Source organism: Mustela nivalis (assembly GCF_964662115.1).
Source record: "Mustela nivalis genome assembly, chromosome: 14".
Classification (NCBI taxonomy): Eukaryota; Metazoa; Chordata; class Mammalia; order Carnivora; family Mustelidae; genus Mustela; species Mustela nivalis.
In genome coordinates, this window is record NC_139033.1 from 8,702,174 (window position 1) to 8,725,628 (window position 23,455).

The 23,455-nt window shown below is 50.6% G+C and overlaps 1 protein-coding gene across 1 annotated transcript in view; it reads right to left on the reverse strand.

The window, feature by feature from the left end:
• The window catches only part of LOC309847623 (uncharacterized protein), a gene marked incomplete at its 5' end in the record, with an annotated part of 35,983 nt that extends 13,548 nt beyond the window's left edge, over positions 1 to 22,435 (reverse strand). Inside the window, 7 exons of the mRNA XM_082698181.1 lie at positions 378 to 832; positions 1,657 to 1,755; positions 1,906 to 2,313; positions 2,402 to 2,604; positions 17,392 to 18,089; positions 20,365 to 20,468; positions 22,405 to 22,435. Of these exons, the coding sequence (XP_082554307.1) occupies positions 2,493 to 2,604; positions 17,392 to 18,089; positions 20,365 to 20,468; positions 22,405 to 22,435 (945 nt within the window). The 3' untranslated portion in view covers positions 378 to 832; positions 1,657 to 1,755; positions 1,906 to 2,313; positions 2,402 to 2,492. The remainder of the gene's footprint in view (positions 1 to 377; positions 833 to 1,656; positions 1,756 to 1,905; positions 2,314 to 2,401; positions 2,605 to 17,391; positions 18,090 to 20,364; positions 20,469 to 22,404) is intronic.
• Between the last annotated feature and the right edge of the window lie 1,020 nt (positions 22,436 to 23,455).

The following is a 23,455-nucleotide window of genomic DNA, read 5'->3' on the forward strand; positions in this document are numbered from 1 at the left end:
TTAAAGCCTCTGCCTTCAGCTCAGGTCATGATCCCAGGGTCCTGGGATCGAGCCCCACATCGGGCTCTCTGCTCGGCAGGGAGACTGATTCCTCCTCTCTCTCTCTGCCTGCCTCTCTGCCTATTTGTGATCTCTGTCTGTCAAATAAATAAATAAAATCTTAAAAAAAAAAAAGAGAATGGAAAAAAATGATCAATCCCTGTGTCAGGTGTCTGACACCAACGGTTCTAAGTGCTGCACGTGGACATTCTTACTCGATTCCCACTAGAATCCATTTTACAGATGAGAAGACAGAGTCCCAGGGAGGTGACACAACATCCCGAAAGCCACACAGCTGGGAAATAATAAAAACAATGGATTGAGCAAATGCACACTACCTTTAAAATGAGACTCCCGATAAAAAGCGGCTGGAGAATGCTCCGGAGACACACACGCTCCAAATTCCTCTCCAAGTGCGACAGCCACACACTTGAGCCCTATCTGGGCGCTGACAGGTGGAGAGAGTGTTTCGCGCAAGATTCAGTGAGCACGCCGCAGTTCCAGGAAATTCCCAGCGCACCTACTGAAACGCACCCAAGAGTCCCCTTTCTCTGCAGAAAACAGTCTCAAGGTCACGGAATTTGTTCCTAATGGGAGGCTTATAAAGGGCAGGGGATGGGGCCTAGTCTGTGCTATTTATTCTGCACCTCCCAACCCCCCTTCCCAAAACCACACACACACACACACACACACCTGGGCTTCACTTTCTTTGTTCAGGAGGTTCACCTCTTGAACCTGACCAGACCCCTTGCTCGCTAGCTCCTGAATGGGCGTAGCTCATGGAAGGCATTGGCTGCAGATAGGAGGGAGCGTGAATTGAGAGATCATCTCAGAATATGTATTCTCACCCCTCTCTGAACATGACCCTCATGCTGGATTCTCTCTGTGGTTCACTCCCTCATGCTGGACTCACTCGTCTCTGTGGTTCCAGCCCTCATGGGCTAAGTTTACCCCACACCTCGCCCCTGCAACCCAAGGGGCGGTATTGGCTCCCACTGTTGCTGGCCCCAGAGATCTCCAGCCTCTCTTGCTGGCTTCCCTAACCCCACTCACCCCCTCTGTAAGTAGCTCTTATAGGAAAGTAAACGTTTCCTGCTTGAATAGGGTGAGATGAAGCTGTTTCCTGCCAAAGCCCATGGTGGACGGGGTGCCTGGGTGGCTCAGTGGGTTAAGCCTCTGCCTTCAGCTCAGGTCATGATCTCAGGGTCCTGGGGCTCTCTGCTCAGCAGGGAGCCTACTTCCCTCTCTCTCTCTGCCTGCCTCTCTACCTACTTGTGATCTCTGTCTGTCAAATAAATAAATAAATAAATAACACTTTTTTAAAAGACACACACAAACAAAACAAAAACAATAAATAAATAAATAAAGCCTGTGGTGGAACTAGAAAAAAAAAGATCCTAGATTTTAACTGTCTCTCTAAAACCAGTTTCAGGCCAAAGTGAAGTCAAAGAAGAAGAAGAAAGATCAAAGATCTCACTCGGCCTCAGACACCATCTCTCTTCATACAAGCTCAGAGCAATGGATAAAGGCTGGCCATTGTATCCAGACAGATCTTGATTCAAATCCTGACTCTGTCACAGAGGTCTAGGTCTAGGAGGCCTTAGCCCCACTGCTTACCTCCCCTGAGACTCAGTCTGCTCATATGCACAATGGGCTCCCTACTGCCCAGGACTGTTGAGTGGGCAGGACAATGGATGGAACGCCATCCCGTAGTACCTGGAGCCATAATGGATGCTCAGTAAATTCTTGGTCCCTTCCTCTCCCCACACTTCCCTCTTCCTTTACCTAAATTCTGTCCTTAATAAGTAAGAAGGCAAGAAAATAATAACCATCACGCCAATACATTAGGATTGCTTCATGACTCACAGAGAACGTCCATGGCTCTTATTTCGTTCCTTTAGGCAAGTTGGAACTCTTACAGGTGAAAGGACCTAGCTTTCAAATGTCTCCAGCCAACTGGATCAAGAGAAGAAGCCGTCAACATTTGGATCAAAAGCAAGAAAGATCAGGGTTTCTGGAAATAAGAAAACCTCAGTTATTCACCGTATCGATTACCGATTGCTCTGAAACGAACCACCTCAAAAGTGATAGCTTCAGTGAACAATAAGTTTAGGGGTGCACGGGTGGCACAGTCGGTGGAGCGTCCGACTCTTGGTATCGGCTCAGGTCACGATCTCAGCGTCGTGAGATCGAGCCCCACGTTGGGCTCCACGCTGGGCGGGGCATCTGCTTAAGATCCTCTCCCCAACACACACTCGTGCTCTCTCTCTCTTGCTCTTTCTAAAAACAAAATTACAAAGAAAAGAAAAGAAAAGAAAGATACTGTTAAAAAAAGAACAAACCTGTAAGCTTGTTCTGAGACTTACCTTCCTCCGAAGGTCTGGAGGTCTTCATCTTAGTGTCTCACGTGGACAGCGTGACGACGTTCAACTCACAGGCTAACCCAAATCCACTCATCGTCTTACAACAAACTTGGTATCTCTCCATAAGTCGGTGGGACGTGAACCTTCCAAACACGCTCTTGAGTCAGGAACCAGCGAGTCCACTGTACCCAGCTCTCTTAATCTGTAGATCAGGAAACCATGGTCCAGAGAGACTGAGTGACTTTCCTCGGATCACACAGGAGAGCCCAGGAAGAAGAGACTAAACTTGGGCCCCATGCTTGATCTCTGTCTCTCCTCCCTTTAGACGTCCATATCCAGGAAGTCACAGTTCTGACCCTGTGCCTCCCACCAGAGCTGCCTCGGTTTCCCTTCCTCACGATTCTCTCCCCTCCCCCGGGGATGCTGCGAGCACTAATGAGTTAATGTGTCTAAGAGCCTGCAGAACCTCGAATGAGATATAATTACAGAGAATTACCATCCACAGCCTTCTGGGAAGGATTTTGTCAGGGAGTAGGTAAATAAATTATGTCCTGTGGTTCTCTCTTCCCCACGGGCTCCTTAACTCTCCCAGAAAATGTTCCCCAGCGACTGAGGTGTTGGAGACCCTTGGCCGGCCCAGCCTCCCACAATCCGGGGCTCCCTTCTCGTCTCCAGACACTTTCCAGGCTGCGCCCAGCCTGGACACACATCTCTGGGATCTTGTTCTTCTCAGGATGGATCCAAAGCCCTGGTTTCCAGGCCGCAGGGGACCCCCACCCCCTACCCTGGCCACGTTCAGCCCCAGCCCCAGGTGAGTGGTTTCCAAGAGTTAACCATCCTCCACAGAATTCCTGGGCGAATACCATCCAGGCTGCCAGATTTATTGCCTTTTAATGTCTCCCGTGTGGTTCCATTAGCTTTCCCTCCTGATCCGTCTATCTTTTCCATCTGACTTCTCCTCGCCCATGTTCCATAACCCCGGGTTACATATCTTCCCATTAGCTTCTGCATTGAGGTCTGGGCATAAAAAGTCACCGGGCTCCCCAACCACCTCCGCCACCCCCGCATCGAAATATTTACTTAGATGTTCCTTATCTCTCCCTGAGCATCTCTCTGCGTCTCTCATTTTCTCTGGCAGCTGCAGGTTCCCTCTCCTGCTTCGGAGAACTTCTCGATAGCGCTGTGGTTGCTTGTTACATTGACCTCTAACTTGGTTGACTCATCAACCCCGCTCTGCCAGGAACCCCTTTCTTTTGTTTCTGTTTGAGTCAATGCCCCCACCCTGAGCTACTGTCCCTAACCTGGCTCCAACAGCCGGTGGCCGCACTGTCCCCAAGGTCTTTCCCTATCTGCCTTCCCTGAAGGACAACATCCCAATGGCTGAGCCTGGCCGTCCACAGGCTGCGAGCAGAACTGACTGACGTCTCAGACACAAGAGTCTGCAGCCAGGCGGGCTGAGTTCAAATCCTGCCCCTGGCACTTCTTCATCTCCTTGTGACTTGGGGTTAAGCTATTCAACTTCTCTGTGCTTTGCTTTCCTGATCTGTAAACTAGGGAGACGACAGCACCAACTTCCTTCGTGGTGGGGGGGGGGAGGCCAGGATTAGACTCATAATATGTGTCAAGTGTTTAACACAACACAGGGTAAGTGCTAGATAAATATTAACCCTCGTTATTTGCCAGCTAGCCAGGCGCTTAGGCCTTGACCCTCCCTGGCTTGCACCATCAACCAATTTGCCATCCCCTACATACTTTCATGCTCCTGTCCACGTCTCTGGGTGTCTCTTTGTGCCCTCTGCTCTGTCCTGAATATCCCCCCTCCCCACGACATACCACTTGGGGGATTTGACTCCTCTCTATGGCCCAGCTCGAATGTCCCCTCCTCCATGACGCCTCCCTCCGTGCCCTGCAGCTAGCCATTGATTCCCCTTCAAAGCTACACAGCTCTAACAGGCTATACCCCTTTCCATGCCCTTAAGACTCAGCCCCAGAGGAGCACCTGGGTGGCGCAGTGAGTTGGGCAGCGATCTTGGGATCCTGGGGGCTGTGGGGTCAAGCCCGTCGGGGGGCTTCAGACTCAGGGCAGAGTCTGCTTGGGATTTTCTCTCCCTCTCCCTCTGCCCCCTCCCTCCCTTCTCTCTCTCTCTAATAAATAAATGAAACTTTAAGAAAAAGATTCAGCTCAAGGATTACCCACTCTAGAAGTCTCTCCTGGCATCGTGTGGAGACTCTAAGGGCTGGCGTGTACATGAATAGATCAGTGATGATGGCAGCCAGCCCAGACTTACTTTGCTCTCAACCTGAATCCGGTCACCTTTGAGGACCTGCTGCTGTGTACCCGTGTTTCCCCACCTGTTTCATGTTTTTATTCCATACTGGTCTTTCACACCCTAAGAGCTATTCATCTTAGACTCAAAATACCTTTGACCCTGAGAAATTGCTGTCGACCCCTTCATTTGTTGATCCATTCCACAAACTACCTAGAGTGTCTGCTACGTTCCTGGAGAGGTAGTGTTCTAGGCACTGGGGATACAAATTTGAACCACCCAGAAGGCTCCTGACCTCACAAGAGTCTAGGGAGGAAGACAGATTAACAATTGGCCCATCACTTAAAGGTACAACTCTGATAAGGGCCATGAAGGAGAAGACAAGGTGCTGTAGCGAGTGTGGAATGGGGGTTCACGCCTACTCTGAAGGGCCAGGAAAGGCTTCTCAAGGGAAGTAAGCTTTGAGCTGAGCTCTGAAGCATGAACAGGAGTCACACGAGTGACGAGGAGACAGCATCCTGGGCCCTGTTAGAGGAAGCGTGGCAAGAATGAATACTCCTCCCCCGCCCAAACCAGGGTGTCTTGTATCAGTCAACTACCACTGCGGAACAAGCAAGTATCTTGCCTCAGGGGCTATAAGAAGAAGCATTTGTTTCTTACATGTTCCCAGGTTGGTTGAACTTGGCTGGGCTCAGCTAGGCTTTTGTGCTGCAAGCTGTGGGTCCGTCGGGGCTTAGCTCCCAGAGGCGAATCGGAATCCAGCCTGCTCCCTGTGCCCTCCTTCCAAGTGGGACCGAGGCTTCAGGGGCAATGGCTCTTCAGAGAAACCTCCTCAGTGGGTAGCAGCAGAGGCACAAGAGAACCAGGAGAAAATGGGAGGAGCCCTGGGGTTGGAACTGGCCGCTTTTTCATTTCTGCCCACTTTTGTTCAGCCAAAGCAGGTCATCTGACCTAGCCCAAAGCCACAGGTCAGGGAAGTGACCTCGGTCTCAAGTGAGAGGGACTCCCAAGGCCCAAGGCCAAGCAGACACACCAGAGTGAAGGTGTGGGCTCCGCCATTCCATCTGCCACAAGGCGAGAGGAGAAAAAAACGTCTACGAGCTTGAGGCAGATCGAATCAGAGAGCAGAACTGGACCCCACAGAACTTCGAAACTCCAATTAAAATGTGGTCTTTCCCTGAAGAGCGATGGAAGCTACGGAAGGTGCATAGCGAGGTGGCGAATGATGATTCAACCTGGGTTCTAAAATCCTCCTCTGGGTGCTTGTAGGGGAGCACCCTGAAATACTAAGTAAGAAATCACAAAAATAATATTGAAAATCCCACATGCCCTACAGCTCCAGTTCTGCACGGATTTTCAGTGTATGTGTGTGCGCGCGTGTGAGTGTTTATGCTCGCACATTTGTACACCCAGTCCTCCCTTGGAGCATGTGGCTCCCCAGGATTTATCTTTCCACACATCTGAAGAGCAGCTTATCTGCATATCGACTGAACCAACCCTTCTATTGCTCCATCTGTGGAACTCCCAGAATTTCACACTTTTCCAACATGGAGCACAGGAAGATTTCTGCGTCCTGGACAGATGTCAGTGGACTTCACTCCCAGCTGCTTCCCTTATCGCCATGACGTCCAGCATAACAATCCAACTTCCAACCATTCTGTACTTTCAAGTTCACCGAGGATTTTATCCATGGGGCCCCAGGAGATGGAGCAAGAAGCTTTAGCCCCTGGATAGGGTACTAAGGGATCAAGAAGTTGTCCGACTGGCTTTGTTCGTGATGTCGGGAATCAATGAGTCTAAAACCCATCGTCTGCACTCAAAACCCAAGCAAGCTGGCTTTTCCACCAGCTTGTCTGTCCTGAAACTCTGAAACTTACATCGGTAAATCCAGCTGATGATGCTCTGTTTTCTAAAATTGTTTGACCAGTGGGGACAGTGACTACCCAGGAGGTATGTTCAGAAACGCATCCCAGAACTCCTGCAAACACCTTTGGACCTCCTTCCCCTGCAAACATTCCTGAAAGTCCCTGGCTTCCCCCAGTCAAGAGAAACATCTGTCTTAAGGGTAGTCAGCCAGAAAAACCTGTTTGCCAGCAAAATTTCACTAGTTTTCACAAAGACACAGAAAGAGAGGGGCCATGTGATGAGAAAAGCCATCAGCCAGAGGAGCAAGGACTAGAGACTGACCTTCTTTCTTCCCCAGCCGTGAAACCACAGATCAGCTCTACGTCTCAGTTCTGCACCAGGCCATCAAGGTGGGGGTGGCGGAGATAAAGAAGCAGGCTTAGTTGCTTTAGTGCAACACAAGAAACAAGGTCAACACAGCAGGGCTGCAAGTTTGCAAAGCTGGGGTGAAAATTCAAGCAGCTTCTCTCCTGTCAGCCTTTCAGGACAGGAGGGAAAGATTTACCACCAGCCTCGCCTGACAGCCTTTTTAGAGCCATTGCAAATGGATTTGAGACAGCAGAGTAGTGGGCTGAACTGACCACGGAGGGACCGTGGCAGGCTCATTTTAAGACCCATCCAGCAGCACGGGCACCATAAAGGGGTGCTCCTTGCCAGAAAAGAGCACAAAAGATTCCGCTGGAACCTTCGAAGGCCAATGCCTTAAAACACATGGCCAAGTTGCTGAGGGTTTCAAGACGTAAATGTTTTCAGCACGCTTGCTCAGCCTGGCATTTTCTGTCCATTTAGCAAGATCTGCCTGCAGTGTAGGCAAAAGTCTTGAGGTCCCGTTGATGGGGTAGCGCATTTATTATTGATAAAGGCCAAGGAAGAATGGCTTTTGTGTCTGGGTAACACCTGGCCCGACAGACTTACTGTTTATGTAGTGGATATTCATGATTTACCCCTAGATGCCATGTGCTACCATCTCTCGGCAGAGTACCCACTTTGTCTGACCTGGTCTCTCTTTTTTCTAGAGGGATGATTCCTTAAATGTCAAATTCAATATGAATTATTAAAAATATATTCCCTGTATATCAATTCACAATAAAAAGTCATCCTTCATATAAAACGTAATACATTCTGGCATGAATAATATATTCCAGAAAATAAAAGAAAGTAATGTATCAGTGAAACTGTATATGTATGTGTAGAAATATACATACACACACATACACACACACACACACAGGTATCTATAAATATTTTATATACACTGTATATAATATAAACAGATAGTATGTATGTTATATACTATATATTAATATAACCAGAAGGATACATTTATATTAATGTATATGTTAACATAACTATAAAGAAACACTTTGAGATCAGTGATTGCTTACAAGGAATGGAAGTGGGAAAGAAATGAGGGAGAATTACTTTTCTTTTTTTTTCCCAAGATTTTATTTATTTATTTGACAGAGAGAAATCACAAGTAGATGGAGAGGCAGGCAGAGAGAGAGAGAGAGAGGAGGAAGCAGGCTCCCTGCCAAGCAGAGAGCCCGATGCGAGACTCGATCCCAGGACCCTGAGATCATGACCTAAGCCGAAGGCAGCGGCTTAACCCACTGAGCCACCCAGGCGCCCCAGAGAATTACTTTTCATTTATGGTTTAGTACCTCTTAGATTTGAGACCTTGTACACATTATAACCTACTGAAGAGGAAAAGTTGCTTTTTTTTTTTTTTAAACTATATGCCTGGTGGGGGAGGAAGAAGGGAAGTGATTATTATTAGAATTGTGACTAAGGTTTTCTGTACATTTCACATTTACACTATGAATCTATTGACTTTTTCAATTTATTTATTTTTTGCTTTTGCTTTTGCTTTTGTTGATTTTTTTGTTGTTGTTGACTTTTTTAATCAGAAAAAAAAATGCCTGCTTATTTGCTTCTTTATCGATGGCAAATGCACGTATGCCATGCAATTCCAAATTGTTTATAGTGGAAAGGAGGTTCACCTCCAGCCCAGGTTTCCAAGTTCAGCTCTCCATTGGAAACCAGGATCTCCAGATAAATATTTATGTGAAAATAACAGTTTGGGGTGTTTGTTTGTCTTTTTCTCCATAGCATGGGTACAGAGTGTGATCTTGGGAAATACAGGGATTAAACAGAGGGAAAAGGGTGTGCATGTGAGGTGGGGAGGAAGTAAAGGGAAGGGGCACATTACACTGTAATATATATTTTAAATACTCAGGGGAGCCCAGACAGGGGGTGGGGGCAGCCCCGCCGTCATCACCCAGAGCCCTTGCCTAGCTCTGTGAGGATCACCCTGGGCACCCCCCCCCCCGTACCCTCCACACTCCCCACCTCCCCAAGCATTGCACCCCCCCACCCCACGTTGCTCTGGAACCCAGGACAAAGAAAGGCAAGTCGACCTGGTCCCAGGTGGTGGGTATGGGTGGGGGAAGGAATGGGGAGGTACCTGAGAAGGGGACCTCAGATGGAGAAGCCCACACTGTCCTCCTCCTGTTGTGTTTTTTTTTTTTTTCCCTTTCCCCCTCTATAAACAAGTGATTAATGCCTCCAAAAGAGGCACAAACCCACCTCCCCTGAAGCAAGGGAGCCTGCCAGATTCCCCAGCCTTAATTCTGCTGTTAACACTCCTAACACTCCTCAGGCAGAGGGATGAAGAGTAAATCCCCTCCTTTACAAAGCGGACCTGCCGGCAATGTGGTTTGTTTAAAGTCTCTCTCCTGGGCTATTGACCTGCCTGCCTCCCGTTTGCTCAGAGGGAGTGAAGGTTTTAAAATTAAAAATTAAACACGCACACCTTCCTCTAATGCACTTTCTAGTTTGTAAAGCCCAATTGCCAAGGACCCCCCTCCCCAAATGGACCCAGGTTTGGCAGAATCTTCCTTTCATTCTCCCAACCGGCATCGGGGAACAGTGGGGAGAGCGAAAGGATGTGCGGTGACAGTTTCCACAGGCTCCTTTCTCATTTGGTTTGCAAGAGACATACTGACTTATTTAAGGGGGGAAAAAAAAAAAGGAAAGCTGTACACACCCCAGGATTGTGCAAATAAACCACAACCACCGAGCCTGGGAAGAATGTCCAGACGCATCTATTTTTCTTTTTAAGCTATCCTCTTTGATTTCCATTTCAGAGCAGTTCAACAATATATAGTCCATAGTCAACTCAGCAGAAGAGCTACATGAATTAGAAATGTGAGAATATATAGATATCAGACGTTCTACTAAAATCTAAGTGTTTCTGTTTGTTGGGTTTCTTTCCAATAGCACAGAGCCTAACATAGGACCCAAACTCACGATCTTGAAATCAAGACCTGAGCTGAGGTCAAGAGTCCGATGCTTAACCGACTGAGCCACCCAAGCACCCCTTCAATCTTGGTTTTTAATGATTTGGTATCTTCCAAAGAGATTTGGGAGTAGTCCATCAATAAACAGAGAAGAAATGAAAGAAGAAAATCTCACCGTCTTGCAAACCCCTAACGACACGTTGGATCCATCCAGAAAATGGTCATCAGAAGCTACTCATAAAACAAGAAGAACGAGAAGTAACATTATACCCCTCCTGATGGACGTATACACCGCCATCTCTAAAGAGGGTTTGCCCAAAGAATCAAGTCTGAGCCCTCACACTTCTCTGTCTAAACTGAGACTGTAGGAAATCCAGGGGATAGAGAAACACAACCAATGGACACCACAGAGATGCAAATGGTAAGAGCCATACAGATCCATGATTTCAATTTAAAACTTTTTGAAGGGAAAATAATAAGTGGAAGGAGGGTATAAGAGATTCATCCTCAAACACAGTGGAGACACCTTGTCCTCATTGTGACTAGAACAAGCCAGCTGTAATGAAATCATAAGAAGAGTAGAAACAATCAGAGAACACTGAGACCAACTGAGTATTTCATAACACTGTGCAATCATTGTCTTTTGGAGTGTGTGTTATAACAGTATTTTGGTTAGTGGGGTTTTCCTTTTTTTCTTTTTTTAAAGATTTTACTTATTTATTTGACAGAGAGAGAGATCACAAGTAGACAGAGAGGCAGGCAGAGAGAGGGGGGAAGCACGCTCCCCGCTGAGCAGAGAGCCTGATATGGGGCTCAATCCCAGGACCCTGAGACCATGACCCAAGCCGAAGGCAGAGGCTTTAACCCACTGAGCCACCTAGGTGCCTCTAATCTTATCTTTCTTGTTCAGCAATTGTGGAAGATTAATATGATTGGTTTGACCACTATATGACCATTTTATAGATAAGGAAACTAAGGCTCAGGCAACCAATGTGACTTGCCATACAGTGCCAAGACAAGAAGAAGAGCCGCTGATGAGCTAGGACATCTAGCTATTAAGTCTTTGTGACCTTGAAAACGTACTTGTCCTCTTAGGTCTCCTTTTACCTAGCTATAAGGCTGGGCTAATGATTCACAAAAGCAAATTTTACTCGTAGTGTTTTTTCTGCCATACTTCCATCCCCTTTTTATTTTTTTCTGTCTTCCCAGGAATGTGCCATAGCCTGGTATGGAAGAAAGGGCAACTGGGTCCTGGGTTCCAATTATTGTTCTGCTATCTGCTATTAGAATGACCTTGAGCAAGTCATTTAATCTCTCCGAGCCTCACCTTTTCCAACCATAAACTAGGGAAGGAAACAGTATCTCTCTCTGGGCACCCCTGGAATGATCAAGACAGCGGAGAGAGAATGGCCACCTCAGAGTCCAGTTGGGGCAGGTGTTTCCAGTAAGGATGGGTCTCTTGTACCTGCCTCCTCTCTTAACATTTCCCCAGTCATTCCCAAGGCTTGTTCCTTGGGAACAAGGCTTGTTCCTCTCTCCCCTAGGTCATGGCTGAAATGTCATCTTCTCAGTGAGGCCTTCTCTGACCTCTCCCTAAAATTAACACCCCCCCCAGCCCCCATTCATTACTCCCTGATTGTTTTCCCAACGACTCATCACCATCAAACATTTATTTTACCTGTTGGTGATCATTCTGCCCCCTACTCAAAGGTCTTTGCAGACAATCATTTTTGTGTTTGGTATCTCATTGGTATCTTCTTAGCCTGAGACACGCCGTGGGCCCCTGGTAAACATCTGTTGAAAAATGAGTGAATGAATGAGTTCATGAATGCATGAGTATGAGATCTGGTACCTTGGAATGCAAGCAAAGAACAGGGCATAGGTCTTCCACAAAGTAGCTGGTCAGTAAATGCTTCTGTACTTGTTTTGTTGGGACCTTAGAATCCTCTGAGGTTACTCTGTTCACTTTTATTTTTACTTTGTTCACTTTTAAGCAACACCCAATCCACCTGAGGGAGTTCTAACAGCTTCCAGCTTTCTTAATTCTGGCTCTCCCTTAAATCATCCTTCCAGTACCTGTCCCAGTAGCCCAGAGGTCTAGAAGCTGTATTTCACCAAGGACAGTGAGCGCCACTATCCTGAGGCCATTTGCAAAGATGCTTGACTAAGAGCTTTGTTTCAAGGCAGATTAAGTGGCTCAGCAACCCCGACTTAATCTTTACAAAGGGATTACCCAATGCTGAGGTGGGTTTTGTCCACAGATTCTTTGGGGCAACAGAGCCGCAAATGTGTCTGGGATGATCAGAGAAAAGGAAGCAGCCCAGGATCCTTTATCCAGGGGGCCAGGCAAAGGTTCTAGAAGGGCCAGAGTTGCTCACAACATCCCCCCAGAGGAGGAGTGAGGATGTGTTGGGACGGGGGTATTGATGGCCACTTTCTGGGAAGCCTCCTTACCCAGGCACAGCTCTCTAAGCCAAAGCTGCCCCAGGCCAGACCTCCCTCCCTCCTGGGCCCATTGAGAAATAGCCCTGAAAATGTTGATCATGGCTTTCCTCTCCTCCCTGCTCAGAGCACCAGCAAGTCCTGCCAGCTTTCAAAGCTTGTTTCTCATGGGAACCTTCCTCTGTCCCCACAAAAGACTGAGAGCCCAATTCATTCCTTCTACATCTCGGGGTTTCTTGCCCTGGTGTCCTCCAACAGACTCTTACAGGAGCGCGGGAGCCCATGGGTTGAAAATTCAGGCGTCTGTGAACTTGGGATTTCACTCCATTTTCATGGCTCCTCAACTCAAAATGAAATGAGGGTTTTCTTCCATGATAAACGCAGGTGACGGCACCCAGAAGGCTTTGCAGTGACTGCGACTTGGTCACCAGTGAAGCCACAAGTACTTCTTTTCATGTGACATTAGAGGTGTGATGAGAAATGCCAGCTTCCTCATCCCGACTTCAACAGTACCATGCCAGAGCCCCTGTCCGATGGCGTTCCTGAATGCTCCAATAAGGAGCCTATGTGTTACTATACTTTGGTGCTTAATACTGCTTCTATTTGAAAATTGTAATTCTACACCTTCTAAAAATCTCAGGCTGAGGAGGCATCTACAGGCTTCACCAGATAGCCCCAGGGGTCCATGGCCCCACAAGGTGGTGAAAGCCTTCTTGGCGATGGGATAAATGAAGCAAAGGCTTGACTGTGATGGCGAGGAAGACGGTAGCAAAGCCCAGAAACACGAAATAACCATTAATGCTTCTGTGTTTTTAAAAAGCTCTAGGAGGGGCACCTGGGTGGCTCAGTGGGTTAAGCCTCTGCCTTCGGCTCAGGTCATGATCTCAGGGTCCTGGGATCCAGCCCAGGGAGCCTGTTTCCTCTGCCTGCTGCTCTGCCTGCTTATGATCTCTCTCTCTCTCTCTCTCTCTCTCTCTCTCTCTGTCAAATAAATGAATAAAATCTTAAAAAAAAAAAAAAAAAAGCTCTAGGAAAGCCCACTGAGAGGTGTTCCCCAAAATGTCCATGGGGGTCCACGTGTAGGAGCAGAATGTGGTTTTGTTTGGCTCTGAATCATGGGGAAGAAAACAAGTACCCTCTCCGTCTCTTCCCAGACCCTCCTTTAAGCTCAGTCTTAGATGAGTGCTAACCACCGGGCTTGAACGCCCTTCCGGCGGGAGCCCTGCTTTATCATGGAGGAGACAGAGAGCCTCTAGCAGCTGAGCCCCGGGAACATTGCTTTCTTCTCACTGCTTATCATGGTCCGGTTCCCTTCTACTTCTGGAAAGTGAGGCAGGAGGACTTTATTTACACTACCTAAAGATTTCATTTTCAACAAATTGGCTATTTTGAAAAAGTGAGCCCCCCGGGGGCGCCTGCGTGGCTCAGTCGGTGAAGCTTCTCCCTTGGGCTCAGGTCATGATCCCAGGGTGCTGGCACAGAGCTGCTTGCTCAGTGGGGAGCCTGCTTCTCCCCTTTTCTCTCCCTCTGTGTGCGCTCTCTCTCTCAAATAAATAAATAAAATCTTTTTAAAAAGAAAAAGAAAAAATGAGTCAATTATAAAAATACAAATTAAGGAAATCGTTATGAAGATGGTACCAGGTCTGTAAAATATGAGTGTGCTATGTCACAATGACCCCTCCCACCCCCAGTCTTACCAGCAAGGGAACTGAGGCCAGAGGCTTGCCCAGTGCCTGTTAATTCCCCCAGCAAAGCGCAAGGCCTTTCCCTGTGGCATTCTCTGGCAGCTGGTGGGCTGCCATCTGCCCCTTCTCATCCTCTTAGATCTCTGCGGGGCCAGGGCTAGAGAAGCCAGGGACTCGAAGTTCCCAGCACGGGTGTCAAACATGCCTTCTGAGTGTCCTGGCTCCAAGGTCCCCCGTCCTGAAGGGCCCAGCTGAGTGGGGCTTTCATCAGCCTCTGAGAGGTGGCAACGAGTTTCAGGGCAGGACGTCTGCTGCCCACTGCTCCCCACTTGGGCAGACCAGGCAGAGTGCTGGAAAGACTGGGAGCAAGATTCCAGAGGCATCTGGACAGTATCAGTCACTCAACTGTCAGGGGCCAGTGCGGTGGGGTGGGGCTGGTGGCAGGGGGCAGAAACTGGCTGGAGGGTGGAGTCAGAAATCCCACACAGATTCCTGGGGCCAGACCCCGACTGACTCCCAGGGAGGAGGGAGGAGGACGGAGGACGGCCAAGATGCACTAGGGCTGCAAATCCCGCACGCTGCCCAGCCCTCATTAGGCGGCAGGACCAAAGGCAGCTGAAAGTCAATGATGTATTTGTCTGACAGAGGAAATGGGAGGGAGGGGCTGGTGGGCAGAAAGGGACGGGAGAGGCAGCCAGACTACTCCACTGGGCAGCACTTGAGGACAGCAAGGGGGTGGGGGGCGGGCAAGGCTCGCCCTCTGGTCCACTTGAAGATTCCTGCTTCAAAACTAACCCTGATGGCTTCCAGACAAGTCGGCACCAAGGGTCACTTCTGGAGGCTGTAAGTGTTGTTGATGGCAGCTGTAGGGACAGGTGTAAATCTGTCCATGCATTCCTTCCCGATACCCCTCCCATCTTTCTGCACCTGAAGCAGGTCCCATTTATTACTGCAAGCCGGCCCAAGAGGCCTACACACACACACACACACACACACACGCACACATATGCACGATTGTGCGTGTTCACAGTTAAGGCTCGGCCTGCCCTGGGGGTACTTTTTTTTTTTTTAGCTCCCTTAAAGCAAACCCTATCAGCTGTTTGTTAAAGCAAAGCAAACATAAGCCTTTGCAACAACAACAACAAAAAAAACAAAGAACAAAAAACAAAAAAAAAAGAAAGAAAGAAAAAAAGAAAAGAAAAGATGCAGGGGAAAGGAAAAGAAATTTTTTGAATTTGCTACCATGAAAATGTTCTTTTAATATACCTTTCTGGGCAGACTGGGAGGCCAGTTAGGGAGGAGGCGTGGTTACAGGGAGGAAGAGCTGTGCTGGGTGGGCAGCTCACAGAGTGATGAGTCCCAGAGAGGACACTTCACCTGAACCGGCCTTCTGGCTAGTGAACCCTCCTCCTCCTCCTCTCTCCCTGGGCCTCCCACCCCATGAGCAAAGAGCTGCCTTCCCAGGACTCGTGGGGGCCCCTGGCTCCCACCCCCACCCCACCCTCTCCACAGGAAGCCTCTAGGAAATGGCGATGCCCTTCTCCATCTCTACAAATGCGCTCTGGGAATCTGGAGGCCTCCGGAGGAGGAATGCTTCCTCTGCTTGGCCAGCTAGACCCCACCAACCCAACCCTCTTTGTGGGTTTGAGCCGCTGGGGAGCCGAGGGGCTTGGAGGCCAAGCTAGCGAGCAAAAGAGGGAACCGCAGCCCCAGCAGGCTCTCGGCCACCAGCTTCCCACCCTCCACTGCCAAGCCCTTGTAGGGGGCCCCTGGAAGCCCCCTAATGAATGATAACTTATCTGCTATGTTGCTGGTATCTGATGCTTTATATGGTTTTGAAAACCATATTCCCTGAGGGCTGGAGGCTACTTAGGGAACTGGTCAGTTGGAGCAGCTCAATCGCGATTTAATGGAGGCATTTATATGGTGCTAGATGATCTCCGAATGTTAAGTAATACAGCAGGAGGGCGGCCTGGGCGGGGTGGGCTGTGCGGCTTCTGTCTCCCTGTGGCCTTGCCTTCCTTGGCTCCCACATCCCTCCCTGGCCGCCCCCCCCAACTCCTTCTCTGTCCTCGCCCTGTGCCGCCCCCCCCTTCCCTGGCTCTCCTCCAGGTCCCTCCCCGCTCCCCCAGCCCCTCCCTCCTTCTCTCCCCCACTTCTCCCTGGCATTGTCCTCCATTCGTCCCTCTCCCCATTTTTCTTTCTCCTCTCTCTCCTCCCCCTCCCCACCCATCCACCCCCAGGTCTCAGGCAGATGTGCTGCCCCTGCCATGGTTTGCAGAGCCCCAGAGCACTGGGGACTGGGACGGCGGGCTCCTGCTGCTGATCATAAGCCTGGGCCTGGGAGTGGGGACCTCAGTCACAGCACCACACTGACAGCCCAGAGGCCTTGGGGCCTCACCTGGAGCCTGAAATGCCTTCACATGCAGCCCTGCCTCACTGATGGGCGGGGGGGGGGGGGGGGGGGGGGGGGGAGCCTCCCATAATGTTGTTCCTTCACCCTGCACAAACTCTTTCTGCTCAATACATCTGAGAAAACTTCTCTCACCTGGGGGAGGGGGCAGGTGGAGAAGGCCTGGATTTGAATTCAGGACACCTGGGATCCCAACTCCCAGGCAAGAGGAGGAAGGGGGCACTCTACCTTTGGGATCGCTTACAGTTTTGGGATCCCAGGATTTGGGAAAGGGGCATTAAGCTTTTAATGGGAAGCTTGAGAAAGCATCTCTCCGCAGTGTCTTCTTGGGAGGAGACCAAGAAATGGACCTACAGGCAGAGCTGGGAACAGAACTGGGCACGAGTGATACTAATAGAGATGGGGCTTAATATATGCCACTTAGTTGTCTAAGAATATACAGAGAAATACTTCTAAGTACTCTAAATATATATAGTGTATGCTTTGAGTATGTGTATATGGCTGATGCTAAGTATATACCAAGAGTAGATGAGATAAATAGACCGAGCAGAGAGAGCTTAGGCGTCCAAACAGCTCATGTTTAATGAGGACGTACTAGGTGCCAAGCTGTGGCTGAGCACTGTACACACCCGATGACATTTACCTGGTGCCATGTCCTCTGTGGCAGGACCTGTTTCCCTGGTTTTCAGAGGAGGTAACCGAGGCTCAGGCTCGGAAGGGCTAATGGACTCATGGGAAGTTCTAAGGCTCTGACAGGGCACTTCTCAAATCTCAGTGGGAGGTGTGTCAACACAACCCCGTCAACCAGCGCTGGGTCTGCAAATGTCCCAAAGCCAGGAGCAGCAGCAGTCCCAGTGGAGCAGATAGGCACACAGGAACCTGTTCCGCGCACCCCCGTGCACCTGCTGGCTAAGACAGGCTTGTCCTCGCCTACAGGCACACAGGCACACAGGCACACAGGCTGTGGGTGGCCCTTACAGAAGACTGGGGTCCTGGCGTTGGCGGGCTCCATTCCGAGGATGGCAAGCGAGGCAGCACCAGCGTTTCCTCTCCTCTTCTGTGCATGCAAGTGGGTAAAAGTCCGCGGTGAAAGGGAGCGCAAAAGGAAGCGGGGCTCCTCTGCACCCTCCCTTCACACGCAGCAACTGCGCTCCCACCACCAACCAATCCATCCCCTGTTCCTTCTCCTCCTTCTCCTCCAGCCGTGTGGCCGTCACTTCTCCAACCCGAAAGCAGCGGGGAAACTGAGGCCCAGAGCGGCTGGCGCGGAGCGCGAGCGGAAAGCTCGCCAAGCTGCTGCGCCCGCGCCAGGCAGGGATGTGGCGAGCGGAAACCACAGTGCCGGGCCTCCTGCGAGAGACGGGAGCCGAGCCAAGCACGGCGCAGGCGCCTCGGCGCCTCGCGTGAAGCCAAAGTCGGCCAAGTCGGCAAAAGAAGGTAGAAAAAACGCGAGTCCGGGCCGCCGCTGGGAACGCATGCGTTCGCCGAAATCCTCCGCGCGAGTCTAGGACCTCCCGGAGGCGGCTTGGGAAGGGGCTGGGCGGTGGGCGAGGCAGGGAGGGCGCGGGGTCCACGTGGGCTTGTTGAGCCGCTCGGATCCTGGCGGGAGGCGGCAGGTGGACGTTCTGACCTCCGCTTGGGAGTCCGATTCCATGTGCAACTCGGGGAGTGAAAGACTAAAGCAGAGACAGAGCAAGAAAAAACAAAAAGACGAGAGAGAAATACAGAGACCGAGAGGTTACGGGCCTTGGAGCCAAGCGGGGTAGGCGAGATGATTCTGGCGACCCTCGGCCTGTCCATAAACATTCGGACGCCCGCCAGTGCCTCCCTAGAAGGTGGCACCCTCAGCCTTGCCTCCCCTTGGCCGAGTGCCCCCAGGAAATACACTCAGGACTCCGAGCCCTGAGTACCATACCTCCACACCTTAAGTGCAAGAAGTTGGCACGCGGCGCAAAAAGACCTTGAAATAACTGGGTTTAAGATTTGTGCCTCCCTTCCCTTCCCTCCAACAGAACTGCTTTTGATGAAAACACCCTGGTCTTCCTCGCCCAGGGGTTGACAGAGAATGACTGGAGATGCTGGACCAGGAACGTACACAGCAGGCGCTCAATTATTGCTCAGGTATTGCAGGTCTGCCTTAATCCCCTATCATATGCGGACAAGGATGACCAGTTACCATGCCCTTTCAAAACCACCTAGAGGGCCCTCCTAACCACTAGTAAGAGCCCCGATCCAAGGTGACTCAAGGATGAAGAGTTGTGTCTCCAGGAACCCACAGCAGGCCTCAGGGATCCAAAACAGGGGTTCATTTCCACCGGGTCTCCCTAAGTCAAGGATTCTCAACATCCCCAGCGCTATCCCCAAACCACCCAGCTCCAGATCCTGCTAGGCTGAGGCTGGGACCTTTTTAATTTTTTTAAAGATTTTATTTATTTATGAGAGAGTGAGAGCAGGAGAGGCAGGGAAGAGGGAGAAACAAGCTCCTTGCTGAGCAGAGAGCCCTACACGGGGCTCGACGCAGAACCCCGGGATCATGACCTAAGCTGAAGGCAGACCCTGAACAAACTGAGCCACCCAAAGGACCCAAAACCGAGACTTTAGAGAGAGGACGGGTGTCCGACGGAGAACCTGGGAAGCAGCGCGGCCGAAGAAGAGGAAGCGAGAGCCGGCGTAGGGAACCCAAGTAAAATTCAGGGAGCAGGGGAGAACCGGAGAAGGCTCTGGCCCAGTCAAAAAGACGGGGTGGGGAGGGGGGAGCCGTGAGAGAGGAGACACAGAACCAGGGAAGCAGACAACGGACGCGAGAGCCTGAGGGAGTGAGCGAACCCGCTCGAGAGCAAGGCGCCTGGCGCTGGACGGCCAGAGGCGCCCCAGCTCTGCTCCCCACCGCGCCCTACCGAGCCCAAGGGGAGCGCCCCGCCGACCAATTTGCCTTGCACAAAACCCGCGCCCCAGGGGCCTTTGCCTGGCCGCTGGGGCTTGAGTCGTTTCTTGACTAATTAACTGGAAGCTACGTCGCCCCTTCTTTCAGGGCCCAATTAATTCGCCGCGGGCGGTGGGGCGGGGGCCTTGAGGCTGAGGCGCCCGCCTGGAGCCCCTTTGTAAAGGGCTGTCTGGACCATATTGATTCCACACACACACACACACACACACACACACACACACACACACACACTCCTTCCTTCGTACAAAAAAAAAAAAAAAAAAAAAGTCTTGAAAGCGCTGGATTGCCAGAGTTTAAGGATTGTCAGACTCACAATCCCTCCTCCCACCCAACCGATTGCATTAGCTTCCAGAAGGAAGGGACCCACCGGCCAAGGCAGTTTCCAGATAAGCCTCAGAAAGGGTTACATGGAATTTCTCCCCGCAGAGGGCAAAGAAGTAAAGGAGACTGGTGGCCACTGTGTGCCTACTCTGTGTGTACGCCAGGCACCTTCTGCCTCGCAGTTAAAATCCAGACGATAACACAGACAATCCCCAGGGGGAATCCCAGCTCCAGAAGAGACTAACTCGCTGCGGAACTATCTATCTCTCTGCATGACTCAGTTTCCTCATCTGGAGAATGGAGCTCACTGAAAAGACTCTTGCCTCCTCCAATTGCTGTATTTGATGAGCTGATGGGTGGGGCAAGTCTTAGAACATTATCATCCACCGGAACATTTCACAAATGCCATTTTCAATAAATAGCATTTCAGAAAAAAAACCCATTTTGTTGATGAGGAAGCCGGGGCTACGGAGCGCAGACCTGCTGCGTAACGATCCTGGTGCTTGATTCCAAGGCTAAGACGCTCCAGAACGAAATCTACCAGGGGGTTTCTCCAGCACTCTGCGGGCTGGGTGCGAGTGGGGAGTGCTCTCCCGGTCTGATGGACCCAGAGGCTTACTCGGAGGGGGCTGGAGGGTTACCCCCTCTCTCCCCTCCCCCCATCCTCCCTTCAGTTCAATACCGACTGCAAGGATCCAGAAACTCCAAATCCCCGAAAGCTTCCGGTTGGAACCCAGAGCGCGGCGCCGGCGGTGATTTCCCAGCGGTTGTGGGGGCCTCAGCGATTGTACTGACCTCACGGTAGGTCAGCTTGTCTCCTTCATCGATCAACCAAACGAAGTCTAGGACTAAAATATAGACGCAAGGGAATCACAGCCGTCTTTGCAAAGCTAGTGGGAAGTGGCCTCGCTGTGCCAAAGCGCGCGGGGGACCCAAGCCGGCCCCACCCTCCGTCACCGCGTCAGGAAACGGAGCTTCTCACCTCACTCCCCTTTATTCGATCATTGTTTCATTTTTTTAGTTCTGTGTTATACTAAAAACAAAACAAAACAAAACAAAAAGGATTAGTTTATTCAATCAACAAACACTTGATAAACACACCGACTAAGCCACACTGCACTGGTCACTGGGGTACTAATGAGGGAGGGGGGTCTGCCCAAAAGCATAAAATCCTAGCTAGGAAGGGGTTGTAAAGGCTTTTCTGCTGTCACTTTTTAGCAAATGCGACCTTGGGCACGACTCCCTAGCTATCTGTCCCACAGTTTTTTGCCCATGAAGAGTGACAACACCGTCTAGTCCTAGACAAGGTGTAGGCGCTGCGTTGTAGAAACGGATAAGGGCGTCTAGAAGTTAGATCCTTCCGCACAGCCCGGGGCTCAGAGCTGCTGTGAGCAGATCTGGGTAAGTCCTTTGCGAAGCCTGGAGTGGGTGTAGGCTCCTTACTCCTGAAAATTGATGGGAGCCCAAGATCGCAGCTTCCTCTTCTAGGGAACAGAAAATCACGGCTGTACCAACCCCAGCAGGCAGAAAAGCTGAGGCTGGACAGATTTGGCCTTCCTGTCAGAGACCTTGAACGGAATCCCTCTCCCACCGCACTTTTCCTGGGCCTCAACTTTCCTCATCTTTAAAATGGAAATGTATAGGCAGGTACAATCATCACAGTGAATAAGGCTCAGGACAATGGGCATCAAACCAGCCAGGATCCAGGGTCTCCAGCTCTTAGCAGGGTACCTGGACCAAGAAGCCCCTTAGTCAATATCTGTGGGATGATCTGGTGGATGTTTCTGTCCATGACCCCAAACTTCCCAAACTCCCCTTCCCACTACCATCCTTACACTGTTGCGCTTTACATATCAGAATGTTTGCATTGTAGCCACTCAATTTGATGCTGATTTTCTAAAAATGCACTTCTGGAGTGATCATTTGTTTCCAAATGCACGAAGAAACCCCTTTAGTCCTTCTCCCCTTCTTCATTGACTTTTATGCCTCTACTGAAAGATATTCACTGAGCACCTATCAATTGCCAAGCACTGTAATCTGTGATTGAAGTTGGAGATAGGATGAGTCAGTCACTCCTCTGCTTCCAGGAGCTTACAAAATAGAGACCTAATGTTAGACACTCCTGGCTGGACCATGTGGCCAGCGAACCTCTTTGGTTATGGTGGATTTTTTTCCCCCTTTCCTTTCTAAGTAACTTTGACCAGATCATAAAGTCTAACACCGTGCCTGGAACACAGTAAGGGCTCAGCAAGCGCCACATGAATTTATTCTTCGCAATACTGTAGCCACACTCCTCCTTTGGCTGGTGCGAGAGGTCTTCTCTCTTTGGTGCCCTCAGAGACACTTCCAAATGAGGGCTCCATTCGATCGGGGCGCAACTCGAACCCTAACATTTCCAATTCCGGGTAATTCAGGCCGGTAAGGCCAGCCCCTCCGACTTCAACTGAGCATGTCTGGGCCCGGTTTGCAAAAGAGGGTGTACCTGTTTTGCATCTCCACACCTATCTGGCCGTCCTCCTTTCCAGATACGACCCCCCCCCCCCCGCACATACAGACACACACACACACTTTTCCCGGTAAACAAGAGCTAGTACAGGTGGCGCCTAAGAAACGAGGCGCCAGTTTGCGCTGAGAACCCTCGTCCCCTGCATCCCGGTTCTACCCTAGCCTCTCGGGATCCAACTTCCAAGTTCGGCAGACTGTGAGCGACCCTCTCCCGCCCCAACCTGCAGGAACAGGCTTGACCTCCCGGCGCATCCGGAATTGGCACTGCGGAAGCTCAAAACTGAGGTCCCAACCCCGCGCGCGTCGGTGGAGATCCGCTCAGGCCCTGCGGGGTCCTCCGAGGACCGAGGTCCGCCGCCGCGTCTCCCCGCGAGCGCCATCCAGCGGCGAGAAGGCAGGGGCACCTTCCGCCGAGGTTCCGGGCGAACTTCTCCAGGAGCGAGGAGCGCAGGTTTCCAAGTGGGAAGCAGCCCCTTCCTCCACCCACTACCTCCCCTCACCTCCGAGATAGGGGCACGTCTCTCTCCTCTGCCTCCCCACGTACTTCCCGCGCTGCTTGAGGCCGATTCGGGTTCACCCGGCGTTCAACACCACCTTCCCCCTTTTATTTATGCCCAACATATGCACTGGACAGGGAATTTTTTCAAGGCGAGCAGAAAGAAAAGAAGGAAGGAGGAAAAATTAAAAAGGTGTTTGCACCGCCATTGCCTGGGAACTTTCCTGTGGCGGCTCAGGGGGTTTCATCCCAGACCTGGTGACTCTTGTTCTCCCTTCGCTGAGAACGGACGTGTTAAGTCCTGCCTTCCTAATTCTACACCTATGACCTTATCCTGGTTGGAGTCAGGCGCTCTGACTCCCTGCCCTTGCATGCAACCCAGCCTGGAAACCTCCCCCGCGACCCCCATGGGCATCTGCCCCCCCCCAAATGGGTGTCCCAGAGTGGCAATGCAGCACGCACGGAATCTTAAATGCAGAGGGAGAAAAACACCATTCTTCATACACCCGGAATGTTATCGCTAATTTTTTGGAAAAGTGCCTGTGTACACACATATTACATATATTATGAGCGGGTTAGTGCAAGACTAAGAATACCGAACGACAATGGGGGGGGGGATATTCTCCAATTCTCTGGTAATTTGTAACAGGCAGACTTGATTGCTCAGAGAGAAAAGGAGTAGCTGTGTAGCTGGAAAACAAATTTAATTCTGTCTATATTGATCAAATGGGAGTCTGCCCGTGGGGTGTGATTGCAATGCATTTTTTAATCTGATA